We start from the raw sequence: 22,890 nt of genomic DNA, 5'->3' as shown, positions 1-22,890 counted from the left end.
TCTCTCAGCCTGCTACATAATCTGGCAAAAAAAGAGAGGGAGGTTTTAATAGGTTACAGAAATCAATTGCTTTTCACATCAAAAACAAGAATGATTGTTGTCACATGTGGCCTGTCATTATTTTATTGTAGAAATATGTATTTATCAAACACGGGGCCAAACCCCAGCCCTGTACTTTGTGTAGTAGCACAAACAAACAGTGCCAGTCACGTAAAATTCTTTCTTCAAACTTAATCTTTCCAAACATGATCAGCGAGTCTGTCATGCCCGCATCACACAACCCAAACAAATACAAGGCACATCATTGATTATAATACAAGCCACCAAGACCTGCTGGAGTGGAATCCTCTTAAGCATCGCATTGTGACTAAACTGCTTTTATCAAGACAAGATGGTGAGACCCTTCATTTGAAGCTCAGCACAGGAAAACTGTTTACGACACAGCCCTCGCATCCTCCCGGCTGTACCTGCCGTCTCTGCTCAGGGAGTCTGTGAAAGAAATGCCAGACTGTATTACAAGGCCATTGCTGTCTACTTAAGTCATTGACTGGAGTAAACTGACCTTACTGGCTGGCTTTAATGTGTCTCCTCTTTGTCTGCCTGCCTTCCCTATCAGCGTCTGGGCAGCAGGAAACCAAACATATTCAATAGTTATTAATCGTTTCTGAATGCAGGGGCCTCCTCTTCATAACATCGTTTGGTCTGTTTTGGCCATAAAAGCAGTAAACAAAGGGTCCTGTGATGTGGGGAGATCTGCTTTGGATGAGCAATTCTACCTCTGCATGTGCTCTTCTTCTCCAGGGATGTGATGGTGGGCATGTCATGTTTTCATGAGCACTTAGTGTTTGTCCCTTGTTTATGTTCTTGCTTTGCATCGAGTGGTGTGTGTGCTCCTAGCTGGTGCTTGCTCAGCCCCAGAAACTTTCTTTCCCCTCTGCTCAGTCCTGTTTGGCTTTTGAATGGGACGACTCACAATCGTAGTCCTTAATGTGTTTTTACAAAAAGTGCGTGTGGAAACGTTTGAGGATTCATAAACAAGACGACGACTACTTTTCACATGCGTTTGAAACCAAACGTTTTCCCTTTCTGATAAAACGTAACTGGAAGCAAGTTTTCGAACTGTGTCCCTCAACGTTAGTCTTTAATTGACTTACTGTTTATCAGTCCTGGAAATTTTAAGTAAAACACACTTGGTCATGTGCTGCTGCCCTGACCTTCACATGTATGTCTTAATAATACTTTTGAGTTCATTGTTTCGTAAATGTTTCCGAGGCATTCAGGCCCAGCCTCAAACGTGATGCTGTCCACACACTGCTCATGGAAGTGTTTGGTGCTGCTATGCAGCTTTGTCGCAGACGTCTTTTCAAACACAAAGGTTGTCTTTTACAACCTGTGTTTGCATGCCACAGCAAAATTGGCGAGTACTGGTTTTCTTCATGTGTTCTTCTGTTAAAATTATTCCTGTTCTTTTTTGCCACTTTCAGGAAATTCACATTTTTTTGCTTGTAGCAGGTGAAGTCGCTTTACATTTTGAGAGTAGAGCTTCTGAATTTCCTCTATCGACAGTTTGTATTCAGTGTTCATTAGTTTGTTTCTATCTCTGTCACATTCAGCTTTTTCTTCTTCATCATGTGTTTTTTTTTTTTTTTTTTTTTTTTTTTTTTATAATTTATTTCCCCGAATCTGGGATTTTTTTTACTTGGGTTGAGCTCTTTTGAAATTGCTTGTACAAAATGTTTACTTTATGTGGGCACGTTAGAGATAATACTTAGATTTAGAGATGGATGTTTGTAGAAGCTTTTCAGCTAATTAGATTTCAGATGAGTCCTTTATTAATTTGAATCATAATAGTGGGATGAAGCAGCCAGCAGTCAAACATTTAGTGTAAAGCCAAAACGATGCAACAGCCATTCAAATATTTGACCTTAAAACCTGCATAAAAAATCCAGGCATGTGCATTATTGACCTCACGCACACTGACCAGGTGTGCTCGTGCACTTTTGGATTGCAAGAAAGTGATTTTTCACTTTCTTGTGAAAAGAGGAGTTTCAATTTTATTTAAACAACACCTGTTCAAAAACATTTTTTATATTGTAATGTTAAATCTTTGTGGGATTTTTCAAATGTTGTTGTTTTTTTATGCAACAAATAGTTTAGACTGAGCATCTTGTGTCTCACAGAAAGGATTTTGCTGGCTTGGGTGAAAACCTGGCCTGTATGTTCAGGAAGGAAAAAGAACCTTCTAAAAACTGGGAGTATCGGAGAAGAAAGATCAGCCGATCCATCCATCAAGTCTTTTCCCTCTTCTGGTTTAGTCACATGCTCTCCACCCAGGATGTCAGACACTTTCTGTCTTGCTTGGCCTTGGAGGGGCAAAAAAACCTTCTCTGGCATCACCAGCAACCCTTGTGACTCACCTAAAACTCCCACCGACCCTCCTATCGGCTCCTTCCCCAACACAGTACACTAAAGCCTCCACCTCATCTGCTCCCTGAGCAATAAATTATTGTCAGCAAGCCATTTGCCCCACACCTCTGTGCACTTACATCAGCTAAGTGTGTTTGCATGTTTGTGCACGTGTGAGACAAACACCTACCTTTTTAAAAGATCATCACTGGATCAGCATTTTGCTGCTTTGTGTGTTTGCCATACTGGGAAGGAGAGACTGTCACTGTCTGTGTCTGCTTACATTTAAAGATATTTATGATGAAATCAATAATTTCTTCATTCTGTTTACGGGCACATGCAGGCCTGGTTTTGGTTGATTCTGTCTTGAAGAGCAAACTCCTGTCAGATATGGTATTGGTTAAAACACGTTCCACTTGTGCCAGTGTTTACTTCTACATCGATAAAAAGAGAAAAATATGCGATTTTAGCGTTTGTGAAGAGTTTTATTCGTCATTCAGCACTGGTTACTATTTTAATCTGTGATGACAACACACGTGTGTCATCCTGTTTGTGCGTTTGTATATATCCCCATAAGGGTTATTGTGTTGGTCAATCACCAGAGGATCCATCTTCAATTTTATTGGGTACCAGTCTCCATTAGGTCATCCTGGGTGTACACACACACACACACACACACACACACACACACACACACACACACACACACACACACACACACACACACACACACACACACACACACACACACATATATAGACACGTCAGCCTCATCAGACTCCCGTTTATTTTCCAAAACAAGAAACTCCCCACAAACACGCGGTTTAAGATGGTTTCAGACACTCTCCAGGGAGGAGTTCCTGTTTTATGGCAGACCTTCAGTCATGAGGTTACTTACCAAAGTAGCTTAAATAAGAGATTGTCTCAAAAAGGTATAGACTGTCTTAATAATGTCACTTGACCACACTTGTATTGATTAATTTGTGCAAAATCTTCTTACAAGTTGTAAAATTGGACTCAATTCTTCAATCAACATAATCCACACCACTCTAAATATTCTGTTTGACTGTAAGCCTGCTCTTATTGACAGTGAGATGAATCGTAAGTCTTTGAGTGGCAGGGACTGAACTGAAGCACCAGCTGTCTCCATTATTAGAAATTTATTAGTTAAAAAGGTAAATTGACCTGAAAAAAGCAGTAAAAGAGCATGAGTTGGTTTGTCTGCAATCCTGTTTTTCTTTGTTGTTTTTTTTTTAGTTTATTTCATATCTGTTTCTGTATGTCTCTGTCCTCACTGTCTTATGGCCGTCATTGTGTCTTTCCAGGCTGCTATCCCTGCCCCGGCCCCAGCCTCAATCCAATAGCTCTGGGAAGCCGTTGGCTAGCCTATGCTGAGAACAAGGTAGTCTGCACATACACACATATTCATCCAGTGCAGAAGTGCCTTATCAGAGAAGCGACATATTTACAATCCAAAAAAATGCATTTTATCTATTTTCTGCCTCTTTAATCTGTCTGGATAAACAACTCATTCCAAGAAGAGTCCACTAGAGATGATAACATTTTGAAAATCAGCAGATGTACTGGAGTTTTCTGTTTAATGGGATTGTTAAGTATTTACAAAAACCAGAATGTTCTATTGTGCATCCTGTAATACTTTTAATGTGAAGTAGTGTTTTGGTGCTGGCCCACTCAAGTAATTGACAGATGGGGCTGCTGTTTGTGCCTACGGATTTTCAGAAATGACCAAATCTAGTTTTTCAAGAGTAATACTGGGACGGAGCTATTCCAGTGATATTGTATATGAAATTAATCAGAGCAGGCTGTTTGGTCGTGCAGCCTGTCTTTGACGACAACACCAATTTCCTCTAAAGAGTGAAGAGGGAAACCTTTTAAATGCCTGCATCTGGGTTAATTCTCCCAAATTTACCTCTTCGTTCATCTCCCTCGGACGTCCGTTATACGTCTTGTGTTTATTAGTAAATCTACCTTTTTTCCAGTTGATAAGATGTCACCAGTCTCGTGGAGGAGCCTGTGGTGACAATGCACAGTCTTATACCGCCACAGTGATCAACGCTGCCAAAGTAAGTGATGTACAAACACACATTTAACTGTTTTTCTCTACATGTGTTATCGTTCTCTCTCATCGAGATTCTTAGGTTTTCTTCTTCTTCCTCAAAAGTAAATAAATAAAAAATCCTAATAAATAACATCCTAAATGGCATTCTCTAAAGCACTGTGTTCAGGAGAAGTACGCTGAATGTGTCACAGCTTTATTTATATATAGGTGTGAACATAAAAGAAATGCACAGGAGAACATGTCTGGCTATTATTTTTTTAAAGTGTATTTCAGATAAAAAACATTACATTATCTCCTCTCAAAGTCCATACACGCTCAGATTGGCATTCGTGAGCTAAAATTTATGGTTCTAGATAGCGAATCAACTGAGACGTTGCTCTGGATTAATTATTAGATAGATGTGAGTTCTTATGAACATGTAAAACTACATTCAAAACTATACTCACGTTCTCACAATATGGCTGTAATCAGTCTGAACGTCCTACGGTAAGCTTGACACTCAGATAAAACGGCACAGAAGATGGTATTTCCAGCTCTGCCGGCACCATCTGTAAATGTGCTGACATTGGATCCACCTGTGCCGCCTGGCCGACTGTGGCTAAGCTTATGAGACACTTCATCAACCTGCTGATCTCCCGCTTCCCACTATAATCTGTTTCTCTTCATTGGTCTTGTTTCAGTCAGCATCATGGGGAAGTGGCTCTAAGATGGCTCACTAACAGCCAGCAGCGCTCTCTTTGATACCAGGTGAAATAAAATCCTGGGCCAATAAAGCAACTTGCTAACACGTGCAGACGAACTAGCTCCTCATATGGTTCTAGTCTGTTTCTCCACTTGGTCACAGAAGAAGGGCTAATTGATTCCAAAGAGCACGTGGATCTCACAGCTAGTGCGAAGATGACTCATTAGTGGGGTAACAAGGCTATACATCAAAAAGACAACTGTCTTTCTAACAGATTAGCAGCATGGTGATGGGTTGACAATTGCAGGGGGTATTGATATGCAGACAGGCAGTCTGCTTGCCCGCCCTCTCCTCGTTTAGGACCATATATCTCAATATGGATGACAAGGTATCTCCCTTTGGCTTGTGGCGCGACACGCTGGCTCTTAGTGCTGACATCCAGAGACATGGGAACAGAAAAGGAGGAGGGCGGGGGCAGCATTAAAGTATAATGGCTTTTGTTTATAAAAAAGAGAGAGAAGGCAGTGGCGCTGACCGACTGGGCTGTTCTGAATTTTCTGTCTTACAGGGAATTTATGTAGCACAAAAGTCCTGTTGCCTGTCATTCCTGGGTGTATAATTAAGAAAGACCGTTCACATAAAGATTAGGCTGTATCGTGTTTAGATAGTAACATCAGCTCTGCGTGTGTAAGTGTTGTGAGCCCTGAGGCATGATCTTCCTCCAAACCCCCCCTGCGCGCTAGGAAATCAATAACTCCTGTTTGGACTACTAAGAACTCCACAACTGCAGTGATTAGAAAACACATTAGTGTTGATCAATTAGGAGCCAAACGCCTCACTTAATAATTGATGGCTTTTCTTGCATTTTACACACTCACACACACCCCAGTGCATGCACGTAGCATCCACTGTTAGTGTGTCTGGTCAAGTGGCAAAGAGAGACAGCGGGTGATCCCCAGACCCAACATATGCAAGGCGCCACACTGTATTGACAGGGCCGCCTAGTCTGAATGCCTGATTAGGCTCTCCGGGGCCCCTTTGGTGCTTACACACACACAAACACACAGTCACACACACTGGACTCCATTAGAGTAAGACAGTGTAGTAGGTGAGATAGACTCCACTTAAGCAGCACTATCCATTTCCCTCAATCGAGCCACAGAGGTGTGTTTGAGGCAGACACCCTGGCTGGGCCTTAAGCGGACACAGAGGAGCCTCCCGCGCACGCACGTGTCTTCTATGGCTGCAGTCAAGTCATCAGCACTGCGAGCCATCAGCCGGCATCAAGTGAACATGCTGTATACATGCACCCATGCACAGAAGCACGTATGCGCACTGCAACCCAAACCAAAGATATCACATAGATGTAGAATATATTGCTTGGGAATATATAACATCAGGTGTGTATTATATATTTTTTTCTTTCTTCCTCAGACTTTAAAAACAGGTCTGACGATGGTCGGTAAAGTCGTGACCCAGCTAGCAGGCACCATACCGGCAAGCACTCCAGACGAGGAGGGCACATCTCACAGTGCAAGCCGTCGCAGCCCACACAACCCCGGTGTGGTCACCATTATTGACACACACAGTGTTGGAGAAGGACAGGTCAGTTCAGTTGTTTGCTGCTTGAAATGATTTTAAAATACTACATTTTATTAGTATTAACTGTGATGCTTTTTTTAGTTGGTATTGACCTCAAATCGAAGGAGATATCTCATTGCAGCAGTTGCAATTAAACTACAAGCCTTCCGTGTCTTGTAGTTTAATTAAACACTCGTGCTGAGAGAGTCGAGTGGATGCAGAGTGTAAAGGTAAACTCTTATACTGCTTTGACATTCAATCATTTGCTCATCTGTAGTTGGGTTTCTATGGTAAATGGTTGGTACCCCTTTAAACCGGTGCTTCACAAACCAGTCAGTGATACTATCTTTTATATACAGTCTATGATGCTTTGCCATTGTGTTCATCCGAGGAATTGAGTTGCAGGATAATGTCTCCTATTAATTTGCTGAAGGGTTTCCAGTACACAAAGACAAAACTGACCATTACAGTCTTACAACATCCATTAAAGTGAGCACCTCCTGCATTCACTGAGGAATGGCATCTTAAAAAAAGAAAATGGGGCCATGCACATTATTAATGTGGTGAGCAATAAACAATGCAACACCAGCAACAGCAGAATTCTTAATATGTCTTGTTTTCCGTCTGTGGAATAAATGAGCAGGCAAGGAATTCAAGCTAAAGACTCCTTCAGTAGATCACAGAGTACAAACATTATATCAATAATATGCTGTTGGCCTCAACCAATCAAACACCTCTGCTATGACTTACTGGGCCAAAAGATTAAATGGAAGAACGATGTTCATCCCTGCAGTTTCACACACTGTTGCAGTTCATGGCAAGCAGCTGTGGAGCGAAAAACACCCTGTTAAAACATTTATGTTGGTTTTCCTCTCATTTGTCACCAGCTTGTATATTAGGTTGGTCACAAGTTAACAACACTAGATTCAGTGGATGGACCAACATAAAGTCATTCCTGCTTCGTCTTGTCTTACTGTTTGCTGTTTGCAAAGTATTCTTTAAATAAGTTTAATTGTGATTTATATATATATATATATATATATATATATATATATATATATATATATATATATATATATATATATATATATATATATATATATATATATATATATATATATATAAAAAACTGGGTTCACTGTTACCACCTGACAGCCTTGTTTAAGTGACTTTTATAGAAAGTTACTGCTTAGACACACACAGCAAATGGGCTTTTTGCTTCCTTGGTCTCATCATGTATGTCCCAGGTAAATAAAACTTTGCCTCTGTGGCTTGGCAAGAAGCAGGCTTGGTGGCTTGGACTCACTCAGTCTCTTTTACCTGGCTCTGCACGACTAACCTAAAGGTGTGAGTTAGATATGCTGCATATTTTAACAACTGAGCTTTTAGCCAGAGTTCTGTCTGTTTTGGCCGTGCTGGTGACAGAGACACTTTGTAAACATGCAGCTGCAACCTGACATGAAGCTCGAGGCTGACTCAATGCACCACATGCTAAATCAGGTCCTGGATTTAAGACTGTAGGAAATTCATTTTCTGGACGTATTTTTTGGAGTAATTTTTTTTAATATATATAATTTTTACACTTTGTAGAGGAGATGCTTGGAGAGGCTGTTGCTGTTTATTTTATTGTAACAAGAAAGTTGTTGTTATTCACTTTAGCTGTCAGTGGTTTACAATTTTGTGGCGTAATGCAGCAAAAAGGCATTATTAGTGTTACAGATGGTCTTCAGGTTATTGTGCCCTGTTTAGAGAAGTAATACATTAATATTTTTGGGGATATTTTTTTAATCCCATTGTAGCTTTGATGCATTTGTTAAGGCAATTAAAATTAAGCTAAATTAATAAATTTAGTAAGTTAAAAAATTATACATTAAATATAAATATTAAGTAATAAAAATGCACAACAAACCAAATAACATAATTTTAAATTGCTAAAATAAATTTTTATTGTTCACTGATATTTCAAAGCATGAATTATGGTTGATGTAACACCGAGCACGACTCTACTCAACCTTTAAAGTTGTATACAATGATGTATTTGCAATAATAAATAAATAAATAGAAAAGTATATTGGTAAATGTTTGGTGCATGTAATTATTTTGCAGTGCAATTTGAAAACAACTTCCAACCAACAACAAAGGTCACCAGGAGTTATCACAATAAACAGTCTAATAAAAAGGAAAGGAAGCTGCTAAAAAATCAGAACGTGTCCCCCCAAAAATAGTGTCATTCCATAAATGACTAAGGTAAGTTTGCATCTATTATCCTGACTCTGGGTCTGACTAGCTTAGGTGTGTGTTATAGTAAGAATGAAAATATGCTGCACTAACCTCGTTTACAGATTGACCAGTTGGCTTCCTCTTAATTGCAAAAGAAATGCTAAAAGCTTTTATCCCTGAATTTTCCTCAGCCTCTCCAAACTGTGATTAATCACACTGCAGGAGCGGTCACATTTTTAATGAGGTGTGTTTTCGTACGTAGTACAGTTTGTCAGTGATGTTATCACCACACACATTCTGCCTTCTCCTTTCCTCTGCGACTGTAACCGCCCTGTAACCAGCCCGTAGTCTTATAAGTTGGATCTAAGCCTTCAGAAGTGGGTCTGCACTCTGTCACCAGGCGACACACTGTAACCATACACTGGCCGTAAACACTGATGAGGCCAGGCAAGGAGGGAGGGGTGCACTCAGAGTGTAGGAGAAATGGAGGTTGAAGGAAGTAGTAGGGGTGGGGACAGTCGAGAGTGTATTAAGACGGAGGTTGGAGGTGTAAATTCTGGAGAGATGAGAGAAGTCACGAATATGATTGAGGTGAGCTCCTGTGTCGTTGTGGAGATCCAAGACATTCCCATCGCTTCCAGTTGGATGAGGTTGGAGCTACATTGTATCACTGCTCCTTATTTGGAACAGCAGCCTCAACACACACACACACACACACACACACACACACACACACACACACACACACACTCCCCTGTGTAACAGGGGCTCGGTTCTCTGGAGGACACTCTTGTTTCAAAGGGCTCCAGCAGGATTCCCTAACAGAACAACATTGTCTGCTTGCACTGTAATAAAAGTGATCTGCTTCATGTCACCAGCCTCTTTCTGTTCATGCTGTTCTCCCGCCTTTTCCCCTTTTTCCCCCTGGATCCTTAAGATCTTGCTTGGAGTGTGAGACAAAATCCTTTTAGTTTTTAGAGGCTATCTTGTTTGGACTAGCTTAGATTTTAAATGTTTGGCCAGCTTTCCTGACATCCGTAGTGCAACACCGGGGCCACATTTAACTCTTTTAAACAAGAGTGTGTGTTCTCAAACACCAGTACTTCTGCACAAAGTGGCCTCATGTCTGGGCTTATGTCTAATCTCTCTGTGTGACTAAAGGAGTTTTCTGCCAGCTCCTGGTCTCAGCACAGCCTGTGTTAGATTTGTCCCAGTATTGACAGCAGACTTTGTATGGAGATTTAGGAGCAGCCTCTAGTTGTACAAAATAACTTACAATTTCATTTTTGTTGGCAAGTTGCACAAGGGGAAAGCCAGTTCTGCATTTGATGGCAGTTTGTGCCTGTTTACGGGAAGACCCTGTGTCATGGGGTATTGTCAAAGCCACATGTGAAAAGCCACATCATTGCCAAAGTAAATTTGTCCATATTCTTGTCTCTGTTGTTAGGCCATATCCTGTCCACACTGGTCTCAGTACAGCATCTTTGTAAAGCGCTAGCGCTAATGAAATACAGCTCAAATTATGATGATTCATATTTTCTTTGACCAGAAGAAGTGGGTTTTTCAACAAAGTGCTTACTTGTCTTATTTCAGGTAACATGCTTATTATATTCTGTCCACAAGAGGGCAATGGCACACTCGGAAAGGAGTTAAACTTCCAGCTGTTTCACAGCAGGGTGATGTCAAAATCACCCTGCTGTGACAATATCACACCAAACCAAAATGTGGAGAGAAATCCTTGAGCAGGGGAAAGTCCCTCTCTGGGTTTAATGTTCTCATTGTTAGAAAATGATTTGGATTTTGTTTGTGTGTGTGTTCATACGATCCAGGTCTTGGTGAGTGAGGACTCGGACGGTGAAGGAGTGGTGGCTCACTTCCCAGCTCACGACAAACCTATATCCTGCATGCAATTCAACCCCAGTGGTAATGCACACACGCACACGCTCGTTTTCATGTCTTCGTGAGGACATCTCATTGACATAATGCTTTCCGTAGCCGCTTACCCTAACCATCAAAAATGAATGCCTAACCCTGACCCTCAGCCTAAACCTAACCATAACCCAATTGTAACCCTGACACTAAAACCACATTTTGACCCTCAAATATGCCTTCAAACTCGTGAGGACGTCCTCACAGGTATAGCAGCGTGCCAATTTTCTGTCCTCACAAAGATATGTAAACATGTGCACACACACACACACACACACACACACACACACTCGTAACTGTTGAAGAAGAAGACTGAACACTCAGTGACCAGAACACTAAAAACAGCACAGCAGTTACACGTCCATTCAAGTGTACGGTAACATATTGTTTGTTTGGCTCACATGTGGCGGCTTCGTCTTGTTTCTTTGGTTGGGCTGGATGTAACCATCCAAGCCAAATTCCAAGTGTGTGTATTCCACTTAAACAAGTGTTTGGCCTGTGTTTCCCCAGCCTCAACAAAGGAAGCACATGTAGATCAGACATTGTATCCCATACGGTAAATGTGTTAGTTATCTCTTAATCTTAGAGAGAATGCAGTAAACGAGAAAAGAAAAATAAAATCAATATTTGCTGTGAGCAGCCTTTTCCTTCTAAAGGATTATCTGATTTACTTTAGCAAGATTGTTTAAAAATTTAATGTATTTGTAGGCTAGCTTTGCAATCTCCACCTCTGTTGTAGAGATGTGTTTCAAACACTTGTGAATGGCACTGCAAGAAGACCAAGCTGTGCATAGTTCCAAAACAAGATTTTTACACGAATCACTTTTATTTTGAAGTCTGATCCAAAGTAAACACAATAGTTAGGCTGCCTGGAAGAGGCATTTCAATAACTGCTTTAGCAATCTTCATCAGGGACTTTATGTTGTGCATTCTCTTCGGTGTTTGGCAGGTAGGTTGTTCCAAGCATTCACCCAGTTTTGTCTTTTTATGTAATCTGTTGCTTTTGTTTTTTTCTTTCTTTTGTTTTTAAAAGAAAATCCTTCATCATGGTGCAAAACGAATTCAGTGCAAATCAAATGCTGACTTAATTTGATGTGTTCTGTTTTATTTTTTTGCACCAGTGTTTGTGTTCAATATGTGTTTATTCTTTGTCATTTACGAGCAACACATGACAAATGTGACAAACGAGTCGTTGAGCAGCAAAAACACTTGCATTGGTTTAAACATTTTTTTACCATTGACTTCATTCCACATAGAAAAGGACACTAGATGCTTTGTACGTGTGAACAGGCTACGTCATCACTTTCTGTGTGTGATCTTTGCGTGTATGTTTCTGTTACTCCTGCTGTGTGTGTATGTGTGCAAGTTAATAAAGAAGCTGCTGAGAGATGACTCTAACCCTGTGACCTCTAAGCTCCAGGAATCCTTGACTTACTTAGACTTATGACTAAACTTAGCAGCTCCATCTCAGGAGGTTTAAGATCATATTTTAGACAAAGACAGGCCAGACATGGTTGTCTTAACCCCACATTCTCCTACCTGCTGTCAACAAAATCACATATATTACCCATCTATGCGGCTAAGCTACTAAATATGTGCTTATATTTTTTCCCATTAGGATACTTATCTTAAGGAGCTAAAAAGGTTGCTAAGAAGTAAAGCTTAGGATAAGTAGTTGCTCTTGATATCTTGCTCCTCCCCTAAAAAAAAAACAACGAAAACCAACAAAAACCCCACAAACAAACATTGACTTTGACCACCGACACTACTAAAAGCTTGTTTTGTTCCCAAATCATTTATTGAAGGCCGACAGACCAACTTTATCTGGCTTTGATGTAATGTGATCACGATCAGGTGAAATATTTAAGTTGACCATTTGATAACACGTGCCAGGATTTGCCAGAATAATGATTTTTGAAGTCACGCAAACAGAAATGGCGCCAAGAGAAGCCAAAAAAACTGATCAATGGCCACGAGTACCATTGACAGAGAGTTGGGGAATGGCTGCAATCACAGCATTGTAAGATTGTGAAGATGTACCCTTAGGCCCCCTCCTCGATTCAGAGATGGCCGTTCATCAATGGTCATGCCAATTTGCATATTACTGATCATGAAACTGGCCTCACAGCCCATTGCTAATTTCAGTCATTAATCAGATGTACTATTTGTAAGGTTGGGGTGAAGATGAACACTCATCCTCAGTTGGATGAGTGGTGAAATGTTTCTCCCACTGAAAACACTACGTTCAGGATGTCCTTAACCGGATAATTGAACATGCATCAGGACATTGTGTTTCTGTGTTTAGACTGTCACTCTTTTCTTTTTTTTGGTAATTGTTTGTCTTCTGCTTCTTGTTCCTAGTTTTACTTCACCTGTCTTGTTAGCCTTAGTTAGTCTCAGCTGTTGTTTGTTCCCCACCCGTGTCCTGCCTGTGTCTTTATTCATCCTTTGTTCCATTGTTTCCCTGTGTGTGTTTCCCTGTGTGTGTGTCCCTGTGTGTTTCCCTCTGTGTGTCCCTGTGTGTGTCCCTGTGTGTGTCCCTGTGTGTCCCTGTGTGTGTTTCCCCCCGTGTCTGTCCCTGTGTCTGTCCCTGTGTGTTTCCCTCTGTGTGTCCCTGTGTGTGTCCCTGTGTGTGTCCCTGTGTGTCCCTGTGTGTGTTTCCCCCCGTGTCTGTCCCTGTGTCTGTCCCTGTGTGTGTTTGCCTGTGTGTGTCCGTGTGTGTCCCTGTGTGTGTCCCTGTGTGTGTTTGCCTGTGTGTGTCCCTGTGTGTGTCCGTGTGTGTGTCCCTGTGTGTGTCCCTGTGTGTGTCCCTTGGACTTGTATCAGCTGATAAATGTCTCCCTCTGAAGTCTGCTGTTGGGTCCTTTGCTCTGCGTACTCCATTACATTTGAAAGCACTGGATGTAACTGGTAAAGGTTTTGTGGCAGTTTTTGGCCTTTTCTTCTTTGATTGGTCGCTGTGCTTTTTGTAGTTGGAATTAATTGTTAAAATATATTAAAACAAATCTTGATTATGATTCTTACAATTATGTAAAGTAGAATAACCATTTCTAAGCAGCCAAATGGGATCAAAATCCTCTAACGTGGTCCTTTGCAGAAATATGAATCGCTCGTTTTTGTTAAATGAAAACAGAACATCTTTATTCTAAAATTGATGCTGAAGGAAATTGGGGCTAAAACACTATGGATATGTGAAATGAATCAACATTTCTGCACAAGAACAATGTTGTTAGCCAGCTGACTGTGTTTTTTATGTCGTAGTGTAAGAAAAGTGTCTTTGTTCATCATTTAAAGGAATAATGTCGTCTTTACTTCTAAGATCCAAACTAGGCCTCCACTGAATTCGGTGTATTCCAGTGCTGTTCATGTAGATTTTACAGTGGTTCTGGTGTACTGGTTGATGCTGCGTCAGCAAGCCAAAAGACTCTGCCGTGACCCTTTACACAGGGCACTGTCATCATCAAAATTCCAGACACATTTTTAATCTTTCTAACTCTTAAGTGAGCCCAATCTAAAGAGCTAATACAACTTTAAAATGCAAAGAAATGCAGTGAAAAAAAACACAGATTTCAATCCTTTTAAAAAGAGACAAAAACTGCAGGCAGAGCATGTGATGAGATTAGGTTAAATCTGAACACAGGCATAGAAACTTCTCTTGCAGGACTGCTTTCATCATTGTTTTTCTTTTATTCATTTTCATTTCTAAGCTGCCTCTTTTTCAGTGTTCTATAATTAAAGGCCTCTTGTTTTGATCAGAGTCCAAATCCTGAGTGATTGGTTCATTGGTTTGCCTCTAAGTGAACTCGTTCCAAGTTAGTGGAAGTGGCTTTTACTGAACTACCTTTCTTGCCTTACTGAGGTTCGCTTCACAGTGTTCAACCTCAACATGGCAGAAACAAGAAAGAAACAATGATATGACTCCAGTAGAGCCTGGAAAACCAAGACGTTTTGGCTGGGAAGAGTTATGTAAGAAACCCCAGTGGCTTGTGTGTGTTGGAGGCTCTACAGAGGGTGGACCGTTCGCCGCCAGTTATTGGTGTGGCGGCTGGCGCTTCGGTGGATCTGTGGATCTATTCCTAGTGGTGTAATTAGAGGGACGCAGATGAAGTGCAGTGGCAAAGAGCTCTCTTTAACAGCTGCGATGTGTGTGTGCTTGTTTTCTTTCACATCTCGTCCTTTTCACTTATCCTTAATGATCCTTGACTTGATTATTGGGTATAACGCCAAGGTCGAAATAGACTCATATTTTGATGAAAGAGATACTGTCCAGCAACGAGGCTTTTTTTCCTTTTTCTTTTTTTTGGTGAGTATGACTGGCACTAGATGGAGTGATTGATTCAACAATCAAGCGAGCTCCATCCGCTTTATTCTTTCCAGCCCATGCTCAGTTTGATAAAGTCCTTTACATCAGCGGTCCCCAACCCCCGGGCCTCGGACCGGCACCGGTCCGTGAGTCGTTTGGTACCGGGCCGCAAGAGTTGAGGCTCCGGTGTGAAATGTCTGGTTTTCAGGGTTTTTATCGGTTTTCAGCGTTATTTTGTTATTGTTTTTACCGTTAACTCGGTTTTCCTGGGTCTTTTCACGTGTGTTATGAATAAATCTTCTTTTTTCAGTACTGGTACTAGTTTTATTTTGTTGTATTTATCTGCGACACATTAAAGGCCGGTCCGTGAAAATATTGTCGGGCATAAACCGGTCCGTGGCGCAAAAAAGGTTGGAGACCGCTGCTTTACATGCAGTTGTGGAAGAAGACGTCCTGTAGTCCTGTATTTGCAGCCCAAGAGAATGTCACATTTTGTATTTTTCTAAACAGCTGATATTAGTCTTGAATAATATGTATGAAGCATGTATCAAGTATATGTAATAACATTGCACTGATATAATAATGTGAAAGGCATTCCCAACTCGGAAGGGTTTCACTTGGACCACGATCGAATAATTAATTAAATCTGAACTCTTAAGTACTCATTTGTCATTTTTCAACTAAAGAGATCCACGAAGTTTCTGCTTTTCAGATTTAAAGATCTGATATTTCCTTTCTTTTCAGTCTAAGTCCATTTAATATTCCTGGAGTTTTGACTGGTTGTACAATGCAAAACATTTTGTTGCTTTAGCTTTCTTAAGCTTTTTGCTCACTTCTAGATTTTACTCTGAGGTTACAGAAAACTTCAGTTAATTTCCCTGGGTCTTGCAAACTTAGTTTTCAGCTTTTTAGGTGTAATTTAACAGACTAATAACTTTTAAATAACGGCCATCCCTAACTCCATTTACCTCTGCAGTAACTTGTGGCTATAGCTTTTAAATAAATGTAGTGGATTGAAAAGTTCAGGTGTTAATGAAGCTACTCAAAGCATCACCCATGCAAGTATCTGCTATGCTTGAATAAATGTATTTACTTAGTAACCTTAATCATTGCAGGTTATTGTTACTTATATTATCAATCAAATTCACAGATTAATCAGAAATCTTGCCTGACCATGAGTCAAGTTTTGTACTGGATATATTTTCACCTTTGTCTTGTGAAGAATCCTTTTTCAGCCTCATGAAATCCACGGTAGATCAGGAAAACACCACTGTGCAGCCACCTAAAAGTTTTGAATACCCCTTCAAAGCCACGACTAATGGAAGCTGAATCAAAACTGAATCTCTCCCCTCATGGAGCTGTCCCATAAACCATATCCCTGGTTTAGCAACAGGCTGGTCTAATGAATAGCCTGGCTTGTTGTGCCTGACCATTGAGGCAGCTGTGCCATGAAGGCAGCTCGTGGTGTAATAACTCTATCTGTACATCTCACTAATGTGTGAAAGAAACCAGGCTGTTGCCAAAAAACCTTGGACCCACACGCACATGTTGAACATGAGGGGAATTCCCACACACAAGCAGCTTCACTCGGCCGCACATTTAGTATGGATTGAGTCATGTCTTCACACCAAGATAGCAATTAGCACTCGTAGGCGGCTCTGATCTGATTTACAGCTTCTGCACCACAGGCCTCTCAGTTTTGCCTTTTTGAGAGATTAAGAAAAACAAACAAAAACTGAATTTTACTGAGACTACTGTAATATTTGGGTGTGTTTTTACAATGCCCGTCGTACTTGTTGCAGCTCAGGCTGACACCTCCATCGTTTGCTATTTGTCATTAGTATTTGACAGCAGACCAGAATGTGATTTAAAACCATGCATTGTGCAGGGAGCACTGTGAGGAGATGTGTCGTCCTAGTTTTCAACTAATCTCTAGCTATGGTGTTTCTATTGTTTCAGATGAAAACACAAGGTTTAACAAAGATGTGATTTTAAGCTGGTCATGTATGTGTTTATCAAACACATTTAGCTTCTACAGTAAACAGCTATTTTGGTACAATGAGAGGCATTCATTTACTGCCTACTTGTGTATCAAGGTGGTGGTTTTAAGAGCCTAATAGCATTGGTTCTAGCATCTAAATTCTGACTTCACCATGTAAGTTTCCAACCTACAAAAAACACGGTCTGCATTACACCGTGTTTTCTAAAGTAGTTTATTTTTTTATTTTTTACAAAAAAAATCATAAAATAATGAAATATTTGCCATCTCAGTGGATAAGCCCCACGCTCTTGCAGGTGAAAAGTGGTTATTAAAGTGCATGGTCAGAGCTACAGAGTGGAACTGGATGAGCTAGACGGTGACTCAGGGTCTCTGGAAAACTTGGCTGAGAAAAAAATTCCCCAGAACAAACAGCAAAGCCGTGTGGAGTCATTTATAGCCCACATGGTGCGGTAACGCGCAGGTCATTTCGAACTTCTTTATGGTATGTGTGTAGGTGGGAGACTGAGTGGGGAAGAGGACAGTGGGGAAGTTTCTTGTTTCTATGAATTGTGGAACGGTTTGTTTGTTTGGCAGCGTATATATGGAAAGCAGTGGTTACGACTTGGTGTTCCCAAATGTTCCCTTAATTTTTTTCAGCAGAGATAATTTGATTCAGTCAGACAAAAAAAGAGAATTCTGGAAAAGGAGTAGTAGCTCAAGCCGATGTGCACCCAGCACCCGGCACTCACGTGTTAAGGGAATCAGACTCGGCTCCACAAAAATGGAGAAGAAAATGTTACATGAACTCGTGGCTACATGAAGATGTGTGTTATTTATTAATGTTTTAAAGTAATGTAATTAATATATTTGTTGTCAAATACTGTAATTAATAAGCACTTAAAATGCCCTTATAGCAGAAAACCACTATATAAATAATTAACATTTATTCAAATGTTAACGATTTTCCTGTAATTTATTACAGGTACACAAGTGTGTTTTAAGCTTTTTATAAATACTTGTGTAGTACTTATACAACACATATGTTTATTATGTTTTGCATTTGCAAATTTTTTGTATCTGCAGATAAATAAAAGCATAATTACAGCATCAAAGCCTGTTTGTAAAGGCAGAACAGTTTACATTACTTTATGTAACTTCATGTATGTGATTATTTGCCTGATGAACCATGTTTCCTCTTGTTACAAAGTAACTTTGCATTGCTTTTTCCATCATTCAAAATAATTTGTTAGTCATTTTTGTGTTTTTATTTATTTAAATTAAAAAACCCTACATTCAAATTAAATATAGTTATGAAACCTGAAACAGAATGGATGGCCTCAATAATCCTTTTTTGTGACACACAGCTTCAGTGGACCAGCTGAGATCTAGGAAGTCTTAAATCTTACCTATGAATGGCAGCTGTGACAGTCTGAAGGGATTTCATTGGTTAACAGAACTGAAAAAATGCTCAAGCTAGCCCATAAGGAGTTTACCTCGCTCTTGGCCTAAGGGATTAAGCTCTGATGACAGTCCCAAAGTCTTTCAGTAGATTTTAAATCCATAGATTTTAGATGTGAGCAGAATGTTCTCGGGATTTTAAAATATGACATGACAAAAAAACCTGCTTTTAACTCCTGTCAAAACCTTCTTTGAGCTGCTGTGAGAACATGTTTGTCCCATGTTGAGAAACCACAAAAGCAAAACAAAAAGACCTGGGCTTCATTGGGAATTTAGATTAGTGGCAGCAAACTGGTGTTGAAGCTTTGGCAGATTGTTGCAGGTGAAACAAGAACAGAGGCTTCCTTCATGTTTTCGCCTTTTTATACAGCCAATAATGTGCTCGTTGGACAGCCTTCTGGCAAATGACAAATACAAACTTCTCCTCTTTAAAACAATTTCAGCAGGAAGTTTGCAAATATGTAAATGCCCTATAACACAAACTTAAGTAGTGTATTTTTCCACTTAAGGTGATGAAAGAACAACCCTGAAGCTCTGCTTTGAGAACAGTCACGCTTTGTGAACTTGACCTCTATGGTGCCTGCCTCTTATGTGTCGGCACGACTTTAAAGCCAGGTGACTTTTGCCCTGTTAAAAGAGCCAGCGTTCCAGCATAGTAATGTCAAACTGCTAGCTGTTTCTCCGCTAGGTTAGACACACACACACACACACACACACACACACACACACACACACACACACACACACACACACACACACACACACACACACACACACACACACATACACATATATACACCTTTTTTCATATCTATTAATATCTAAGTGCTCACAGGTGGTCTGCCTATGGAGCGTGTAGAAAAACACAATTTTTGGTTTCAGCCCACTGTACATCAAATGAACCGTAAGCACTCCTCCTTCTCCTGCCTCTCTTGTTTTCTCCATTTTTCTTCCATTCTGTCCGCCTTCAAGTGGCCTTCTTTTCATCTTCAGAACGATGCGTTTCGGGGACCCAGAGAATTTTGGTACACCTGAACAGCATGCCTTTAAAAAAGGTGTTGTGGCTATCAGGTGCTCGCTCTGCTGAGGCACTGAACAATCTTTATTTGTACCAGTATTTGTATTAAATTCTAATGACATTATCATAAAAGGAATTTCATTCTCAAATGAATTCAAAGACGTTAACTTTTGCTCAGAAATTTCAGTGCTGAGTAAAAACTGCTGGATTCAAACACTGGATGAATTTAGAGGTTAAAGGTCAAGGTTGCAGCGATCTAACCAAATAAAACATTTTTGTCATTACCTCGACAACACATAAACATCATCTAGTGTTGTTTAGTTTAAATTTTGTTCATATGCTACTCAAAGTTTTTTAATGCACATGCAAATATAAACATACACCATCCGTACTAAAACATAAGCAATACGTAGCTATAACTTTTAAGAGAAATGAGTAATTAGTCAGACTGCACCCGCTCTGCTTTGTTGGGGGCGGCTGACTTTGGCTTTTTAGCATCTGTCTAACCCTAATGCTTACTCTGCTGCCCAACAGATATAAAACTGCTCGTATATTAGTCTGCTGCTGCGGTGTTGAGAAGATTAGTAGGGCACACTCTTCCCCCTCCAATTTGCACTGCAATCAGTAGCACAATTTTCTCTAGTTATAAAGAGTAGACATAACCATTAACGTTCCTTTGATTACAACCATGTTAATATTCTCGCGTTTGAAGACTAAACTCCTGGCACCGCTCTGAAAAGTCCTCAAATTTCCTGGCAGAGTATGACAAATTATATTTAGAGTATTACAATTTGTATAGGATATATTATTAGGCTTTATATGATAAAATGCAGGGAGATTGTTGGGCAGTATAATTGCAGATGTTTGATAGAAAGCAGTTAGGCAAAGAAAATGAGTGAATAAGGCCAACTGCTATATTTACCATTTAAAATCACCTGCCTAAAATAACACTGCTCTTTCATGCTGTTTTGACATGTCGGAGCATGGATGTAGGACCGTTTTGGAGGCCAGATGTGCACCTTGGTTGCACAGGTGAATTGTCCTGCTGTGGGAGCCAAGTGCTGCTGGAAAATGCTGTTGTCACAGGGGTGTGTCCAGGTGTCCTTAACAGTACAAGTAGCATTTAAATGAATGTTAGGACCCAAGATTTCCTGTAATGAGAGGATCAGCGTTGTCCTCTTCACTTTTTATTGCTTTTAATATTGTGGCTGTGCGCTGTATATGTCCAGTATATGTACAAATCCATTCAGACAGACATAACGTCCTGTCCTTCCCAGCCCTGAAGACAAAACCTCCTCTTTATGATGGATAGTCTTTCAAAGTAAATGGGCTCATTTGCTCTGAAGTTTATGCATCCTGGTAACAGCGAGGCTATCCGAATCCCCTAAGTACTCCATCTTGTAAGCTTTATCCCCTCCACATGGTTATAATTTGAGAATTTCCCAATTTTCAAAGCTTTTTTTTTTCAGCGTAGTGTTGTTAATTAAAAAGTGGACTAGTTTTGTTGTGGCGTTCCACTTTGCCAAGTAGGGAAATCACCCTCTTCTTTCCATTTATTTCTTTGCCTTTCTCCCTCTCTCTCTCTTTCAGCCGTTCGCCCTCCCGTCCCGTCCGCCTTTGTCAAGAATAAAGCTAGCCCCACCACTTTGTAAATGAAACATCCTCCCAACATTAATGGGATTGAGCAGATGTTTTCTGTTTGGATGGTCAGAGATGGGACACTAAAGCCTGCAGCAAAACAAAACAAAAAGATTTTAAGAGGAAAAAACCCCAGAAAGCAAAAGCAGATATTTATGGAAATGATTATATCACTTCCCTCATATCCCATATGAACGCATGTCTCGCACACATGGCAAATTAGAAGTCACCCCTTCCAGTTTAGCGCACGTCTTAGAGCATGTGCCAGCGATCTTGGTACTAAAACATCGTAAATAACACTGTAACCCCTGGGACAAGGTGTTATAAATAGGACGTGTCAAACCCCGCTGTAGCCAGCCGCTGTTTAAAACCTTCTCTTTTCACCCACCGGGCCGCTCAGCTGCTTTTTAATTTGGCCCTCCCGTGGGCTAACCGACTGACGCCTCTCGGCAAGGGCCTCTGTATTTCAACAAGGCCACAAAAGCCCCAGTCCTCGGGCACTCGCACTCGCAAAGCTCTCCAGCCTTCCTGAGCTGTTACTTTTTTGGAGCCCAGACTCTACCATCAGCAGAAGAGAAACACCGGCCCTGGCCAGAAGGCAGTGGCCAAGTCTCATCTGTCAGAAAGCTAGGGGCCAGACTCTCCAGCCACTGGGTGGGCAGGGCCCGACCAAAACAGAGAGAGGAGCAAAAGTGAACGAGAGCGGAGAACAGGGGAGAGAGGGTTTGAGAGCGAGAGGAAGCTCCCAGATAAACAGACCGCAGTGCCTCAACTCCTAATCGCCCTGCGCTTCCGTTTCCAGACTCTATAATTAGAAGGGCCCCGGCCCTTCTTTCTCTTTATTCCCAGTTGACGCAAATGCTTCTTGTGGCTTGGCACCTCGTTTGGGGCGTGGGTTTTCAAGAGTTTACAGGCCCTGGGCCTTAGCTTTTTGGCTTTCTGGTCGCTCTGATACAGCATGACTAGCTAACCACTGTCTTAATGCACACTTCACTTGGCTTTAGTTAGAGTTTCTTTCTTCCACCTCTGATAATCTGCACGAACCTATCATTTATCCAGATTTTCATCATCTGTGAGCAGTGCTTTTTCTTTACTAATTTTCAAATCTTGGCCAAGGGAAACTTCGACTCTGAATGTGCAAAAATGGCTTCTTTTTTTTCCAGAAAGGGAGTGTTTTCCATCTCCCTCGCACGTGTTGTTGGATCCTTTTAATCTCATGCCATTCCAACATCCTCTTTTCACATTTGACATGCCACCCAATAAAGCCCGGCCACTAATTAAAACCTACTGCAGCCTCCACATAAAAGATTCCAAGTGGAAAAACTGAGAGGAAAATACTAATTACTTTAATATTATTTATGTCTGGAAGTCATCAGAAGGACAGGGCCTTGGACATTTTTTACACTCTGCATCAATGAGTTGTATTATGAGTTGCTGCTCGATCTCCATGTTTGTAGCATGTCAGAAGGTTTCTGGGGATGGGTTTTGGATTGTATTTGAAAAGCAGTGTAGACGAGCCAGTTTAGATCTGGGTTTGTTCTGGTGTGGTTTGTTGGGCATGTTGTTTATGGTTTGGACCTATACTTTCTGGAGT

At 40.8% G+C, this 22,890-nt stretch overlaps 1 protein-coding gene across 3 annotated transcripts in view; it reads left to right on the top strand.

The window, feature by feature from the left end:
• Nucleotides 1-22,890, top strand: part of bcas3 (BCAS3 microtubule associated cell migration factor) — a 319,882-nt gene that overhangs the window by 31,683 nt on the left and 265,309 nt on the right. For all 3 annotated transcript variants that reach the window (XM_085379388.1, XM_085379386.1, XM_085379387.1), the window contains exons 10-13: nt 3,732-3,808; nt 4,407-4,490; nt 6,603-6,773; nt 10,799-10,892. In XM_085379388.1, coding sequence (XP_085235514.1) covers nt 3,732-3,808; nt 4,407-4,490; nt 6,603-6,773; nt 10,799-10,892 — 426 coding nt within the window. The remainder of the gene's footprint in view (nt 1-3,731; nt 3,809-4,406; nt 4,491-6,602; nt 6,774-10,798; nt 10,893-22,890) is intronic.

This window comes from Rhamphochromis longiceps, linkage group LG14 (genome assembly GCF_057381845.1).
Source record: "Rhamphochromis longiceps isolate RC_006_pf linkage group LG14, R_longiceps_female_GT1.1, whole genome shotgun sequence".
Taxonomy (NCBI): domain Eukaryota; kingdom Metazoa; phylum Chordata; class Actinopteri; order Cichliformes; family Cichlidae; genus Rhamphochromis; species Rhamphochromis longiceps.
The sequence above is the reverse complement of the archived record's forward strand: the minus strand, read 5'-3'. Positions and strand labels throughout refer to the sequence as shown.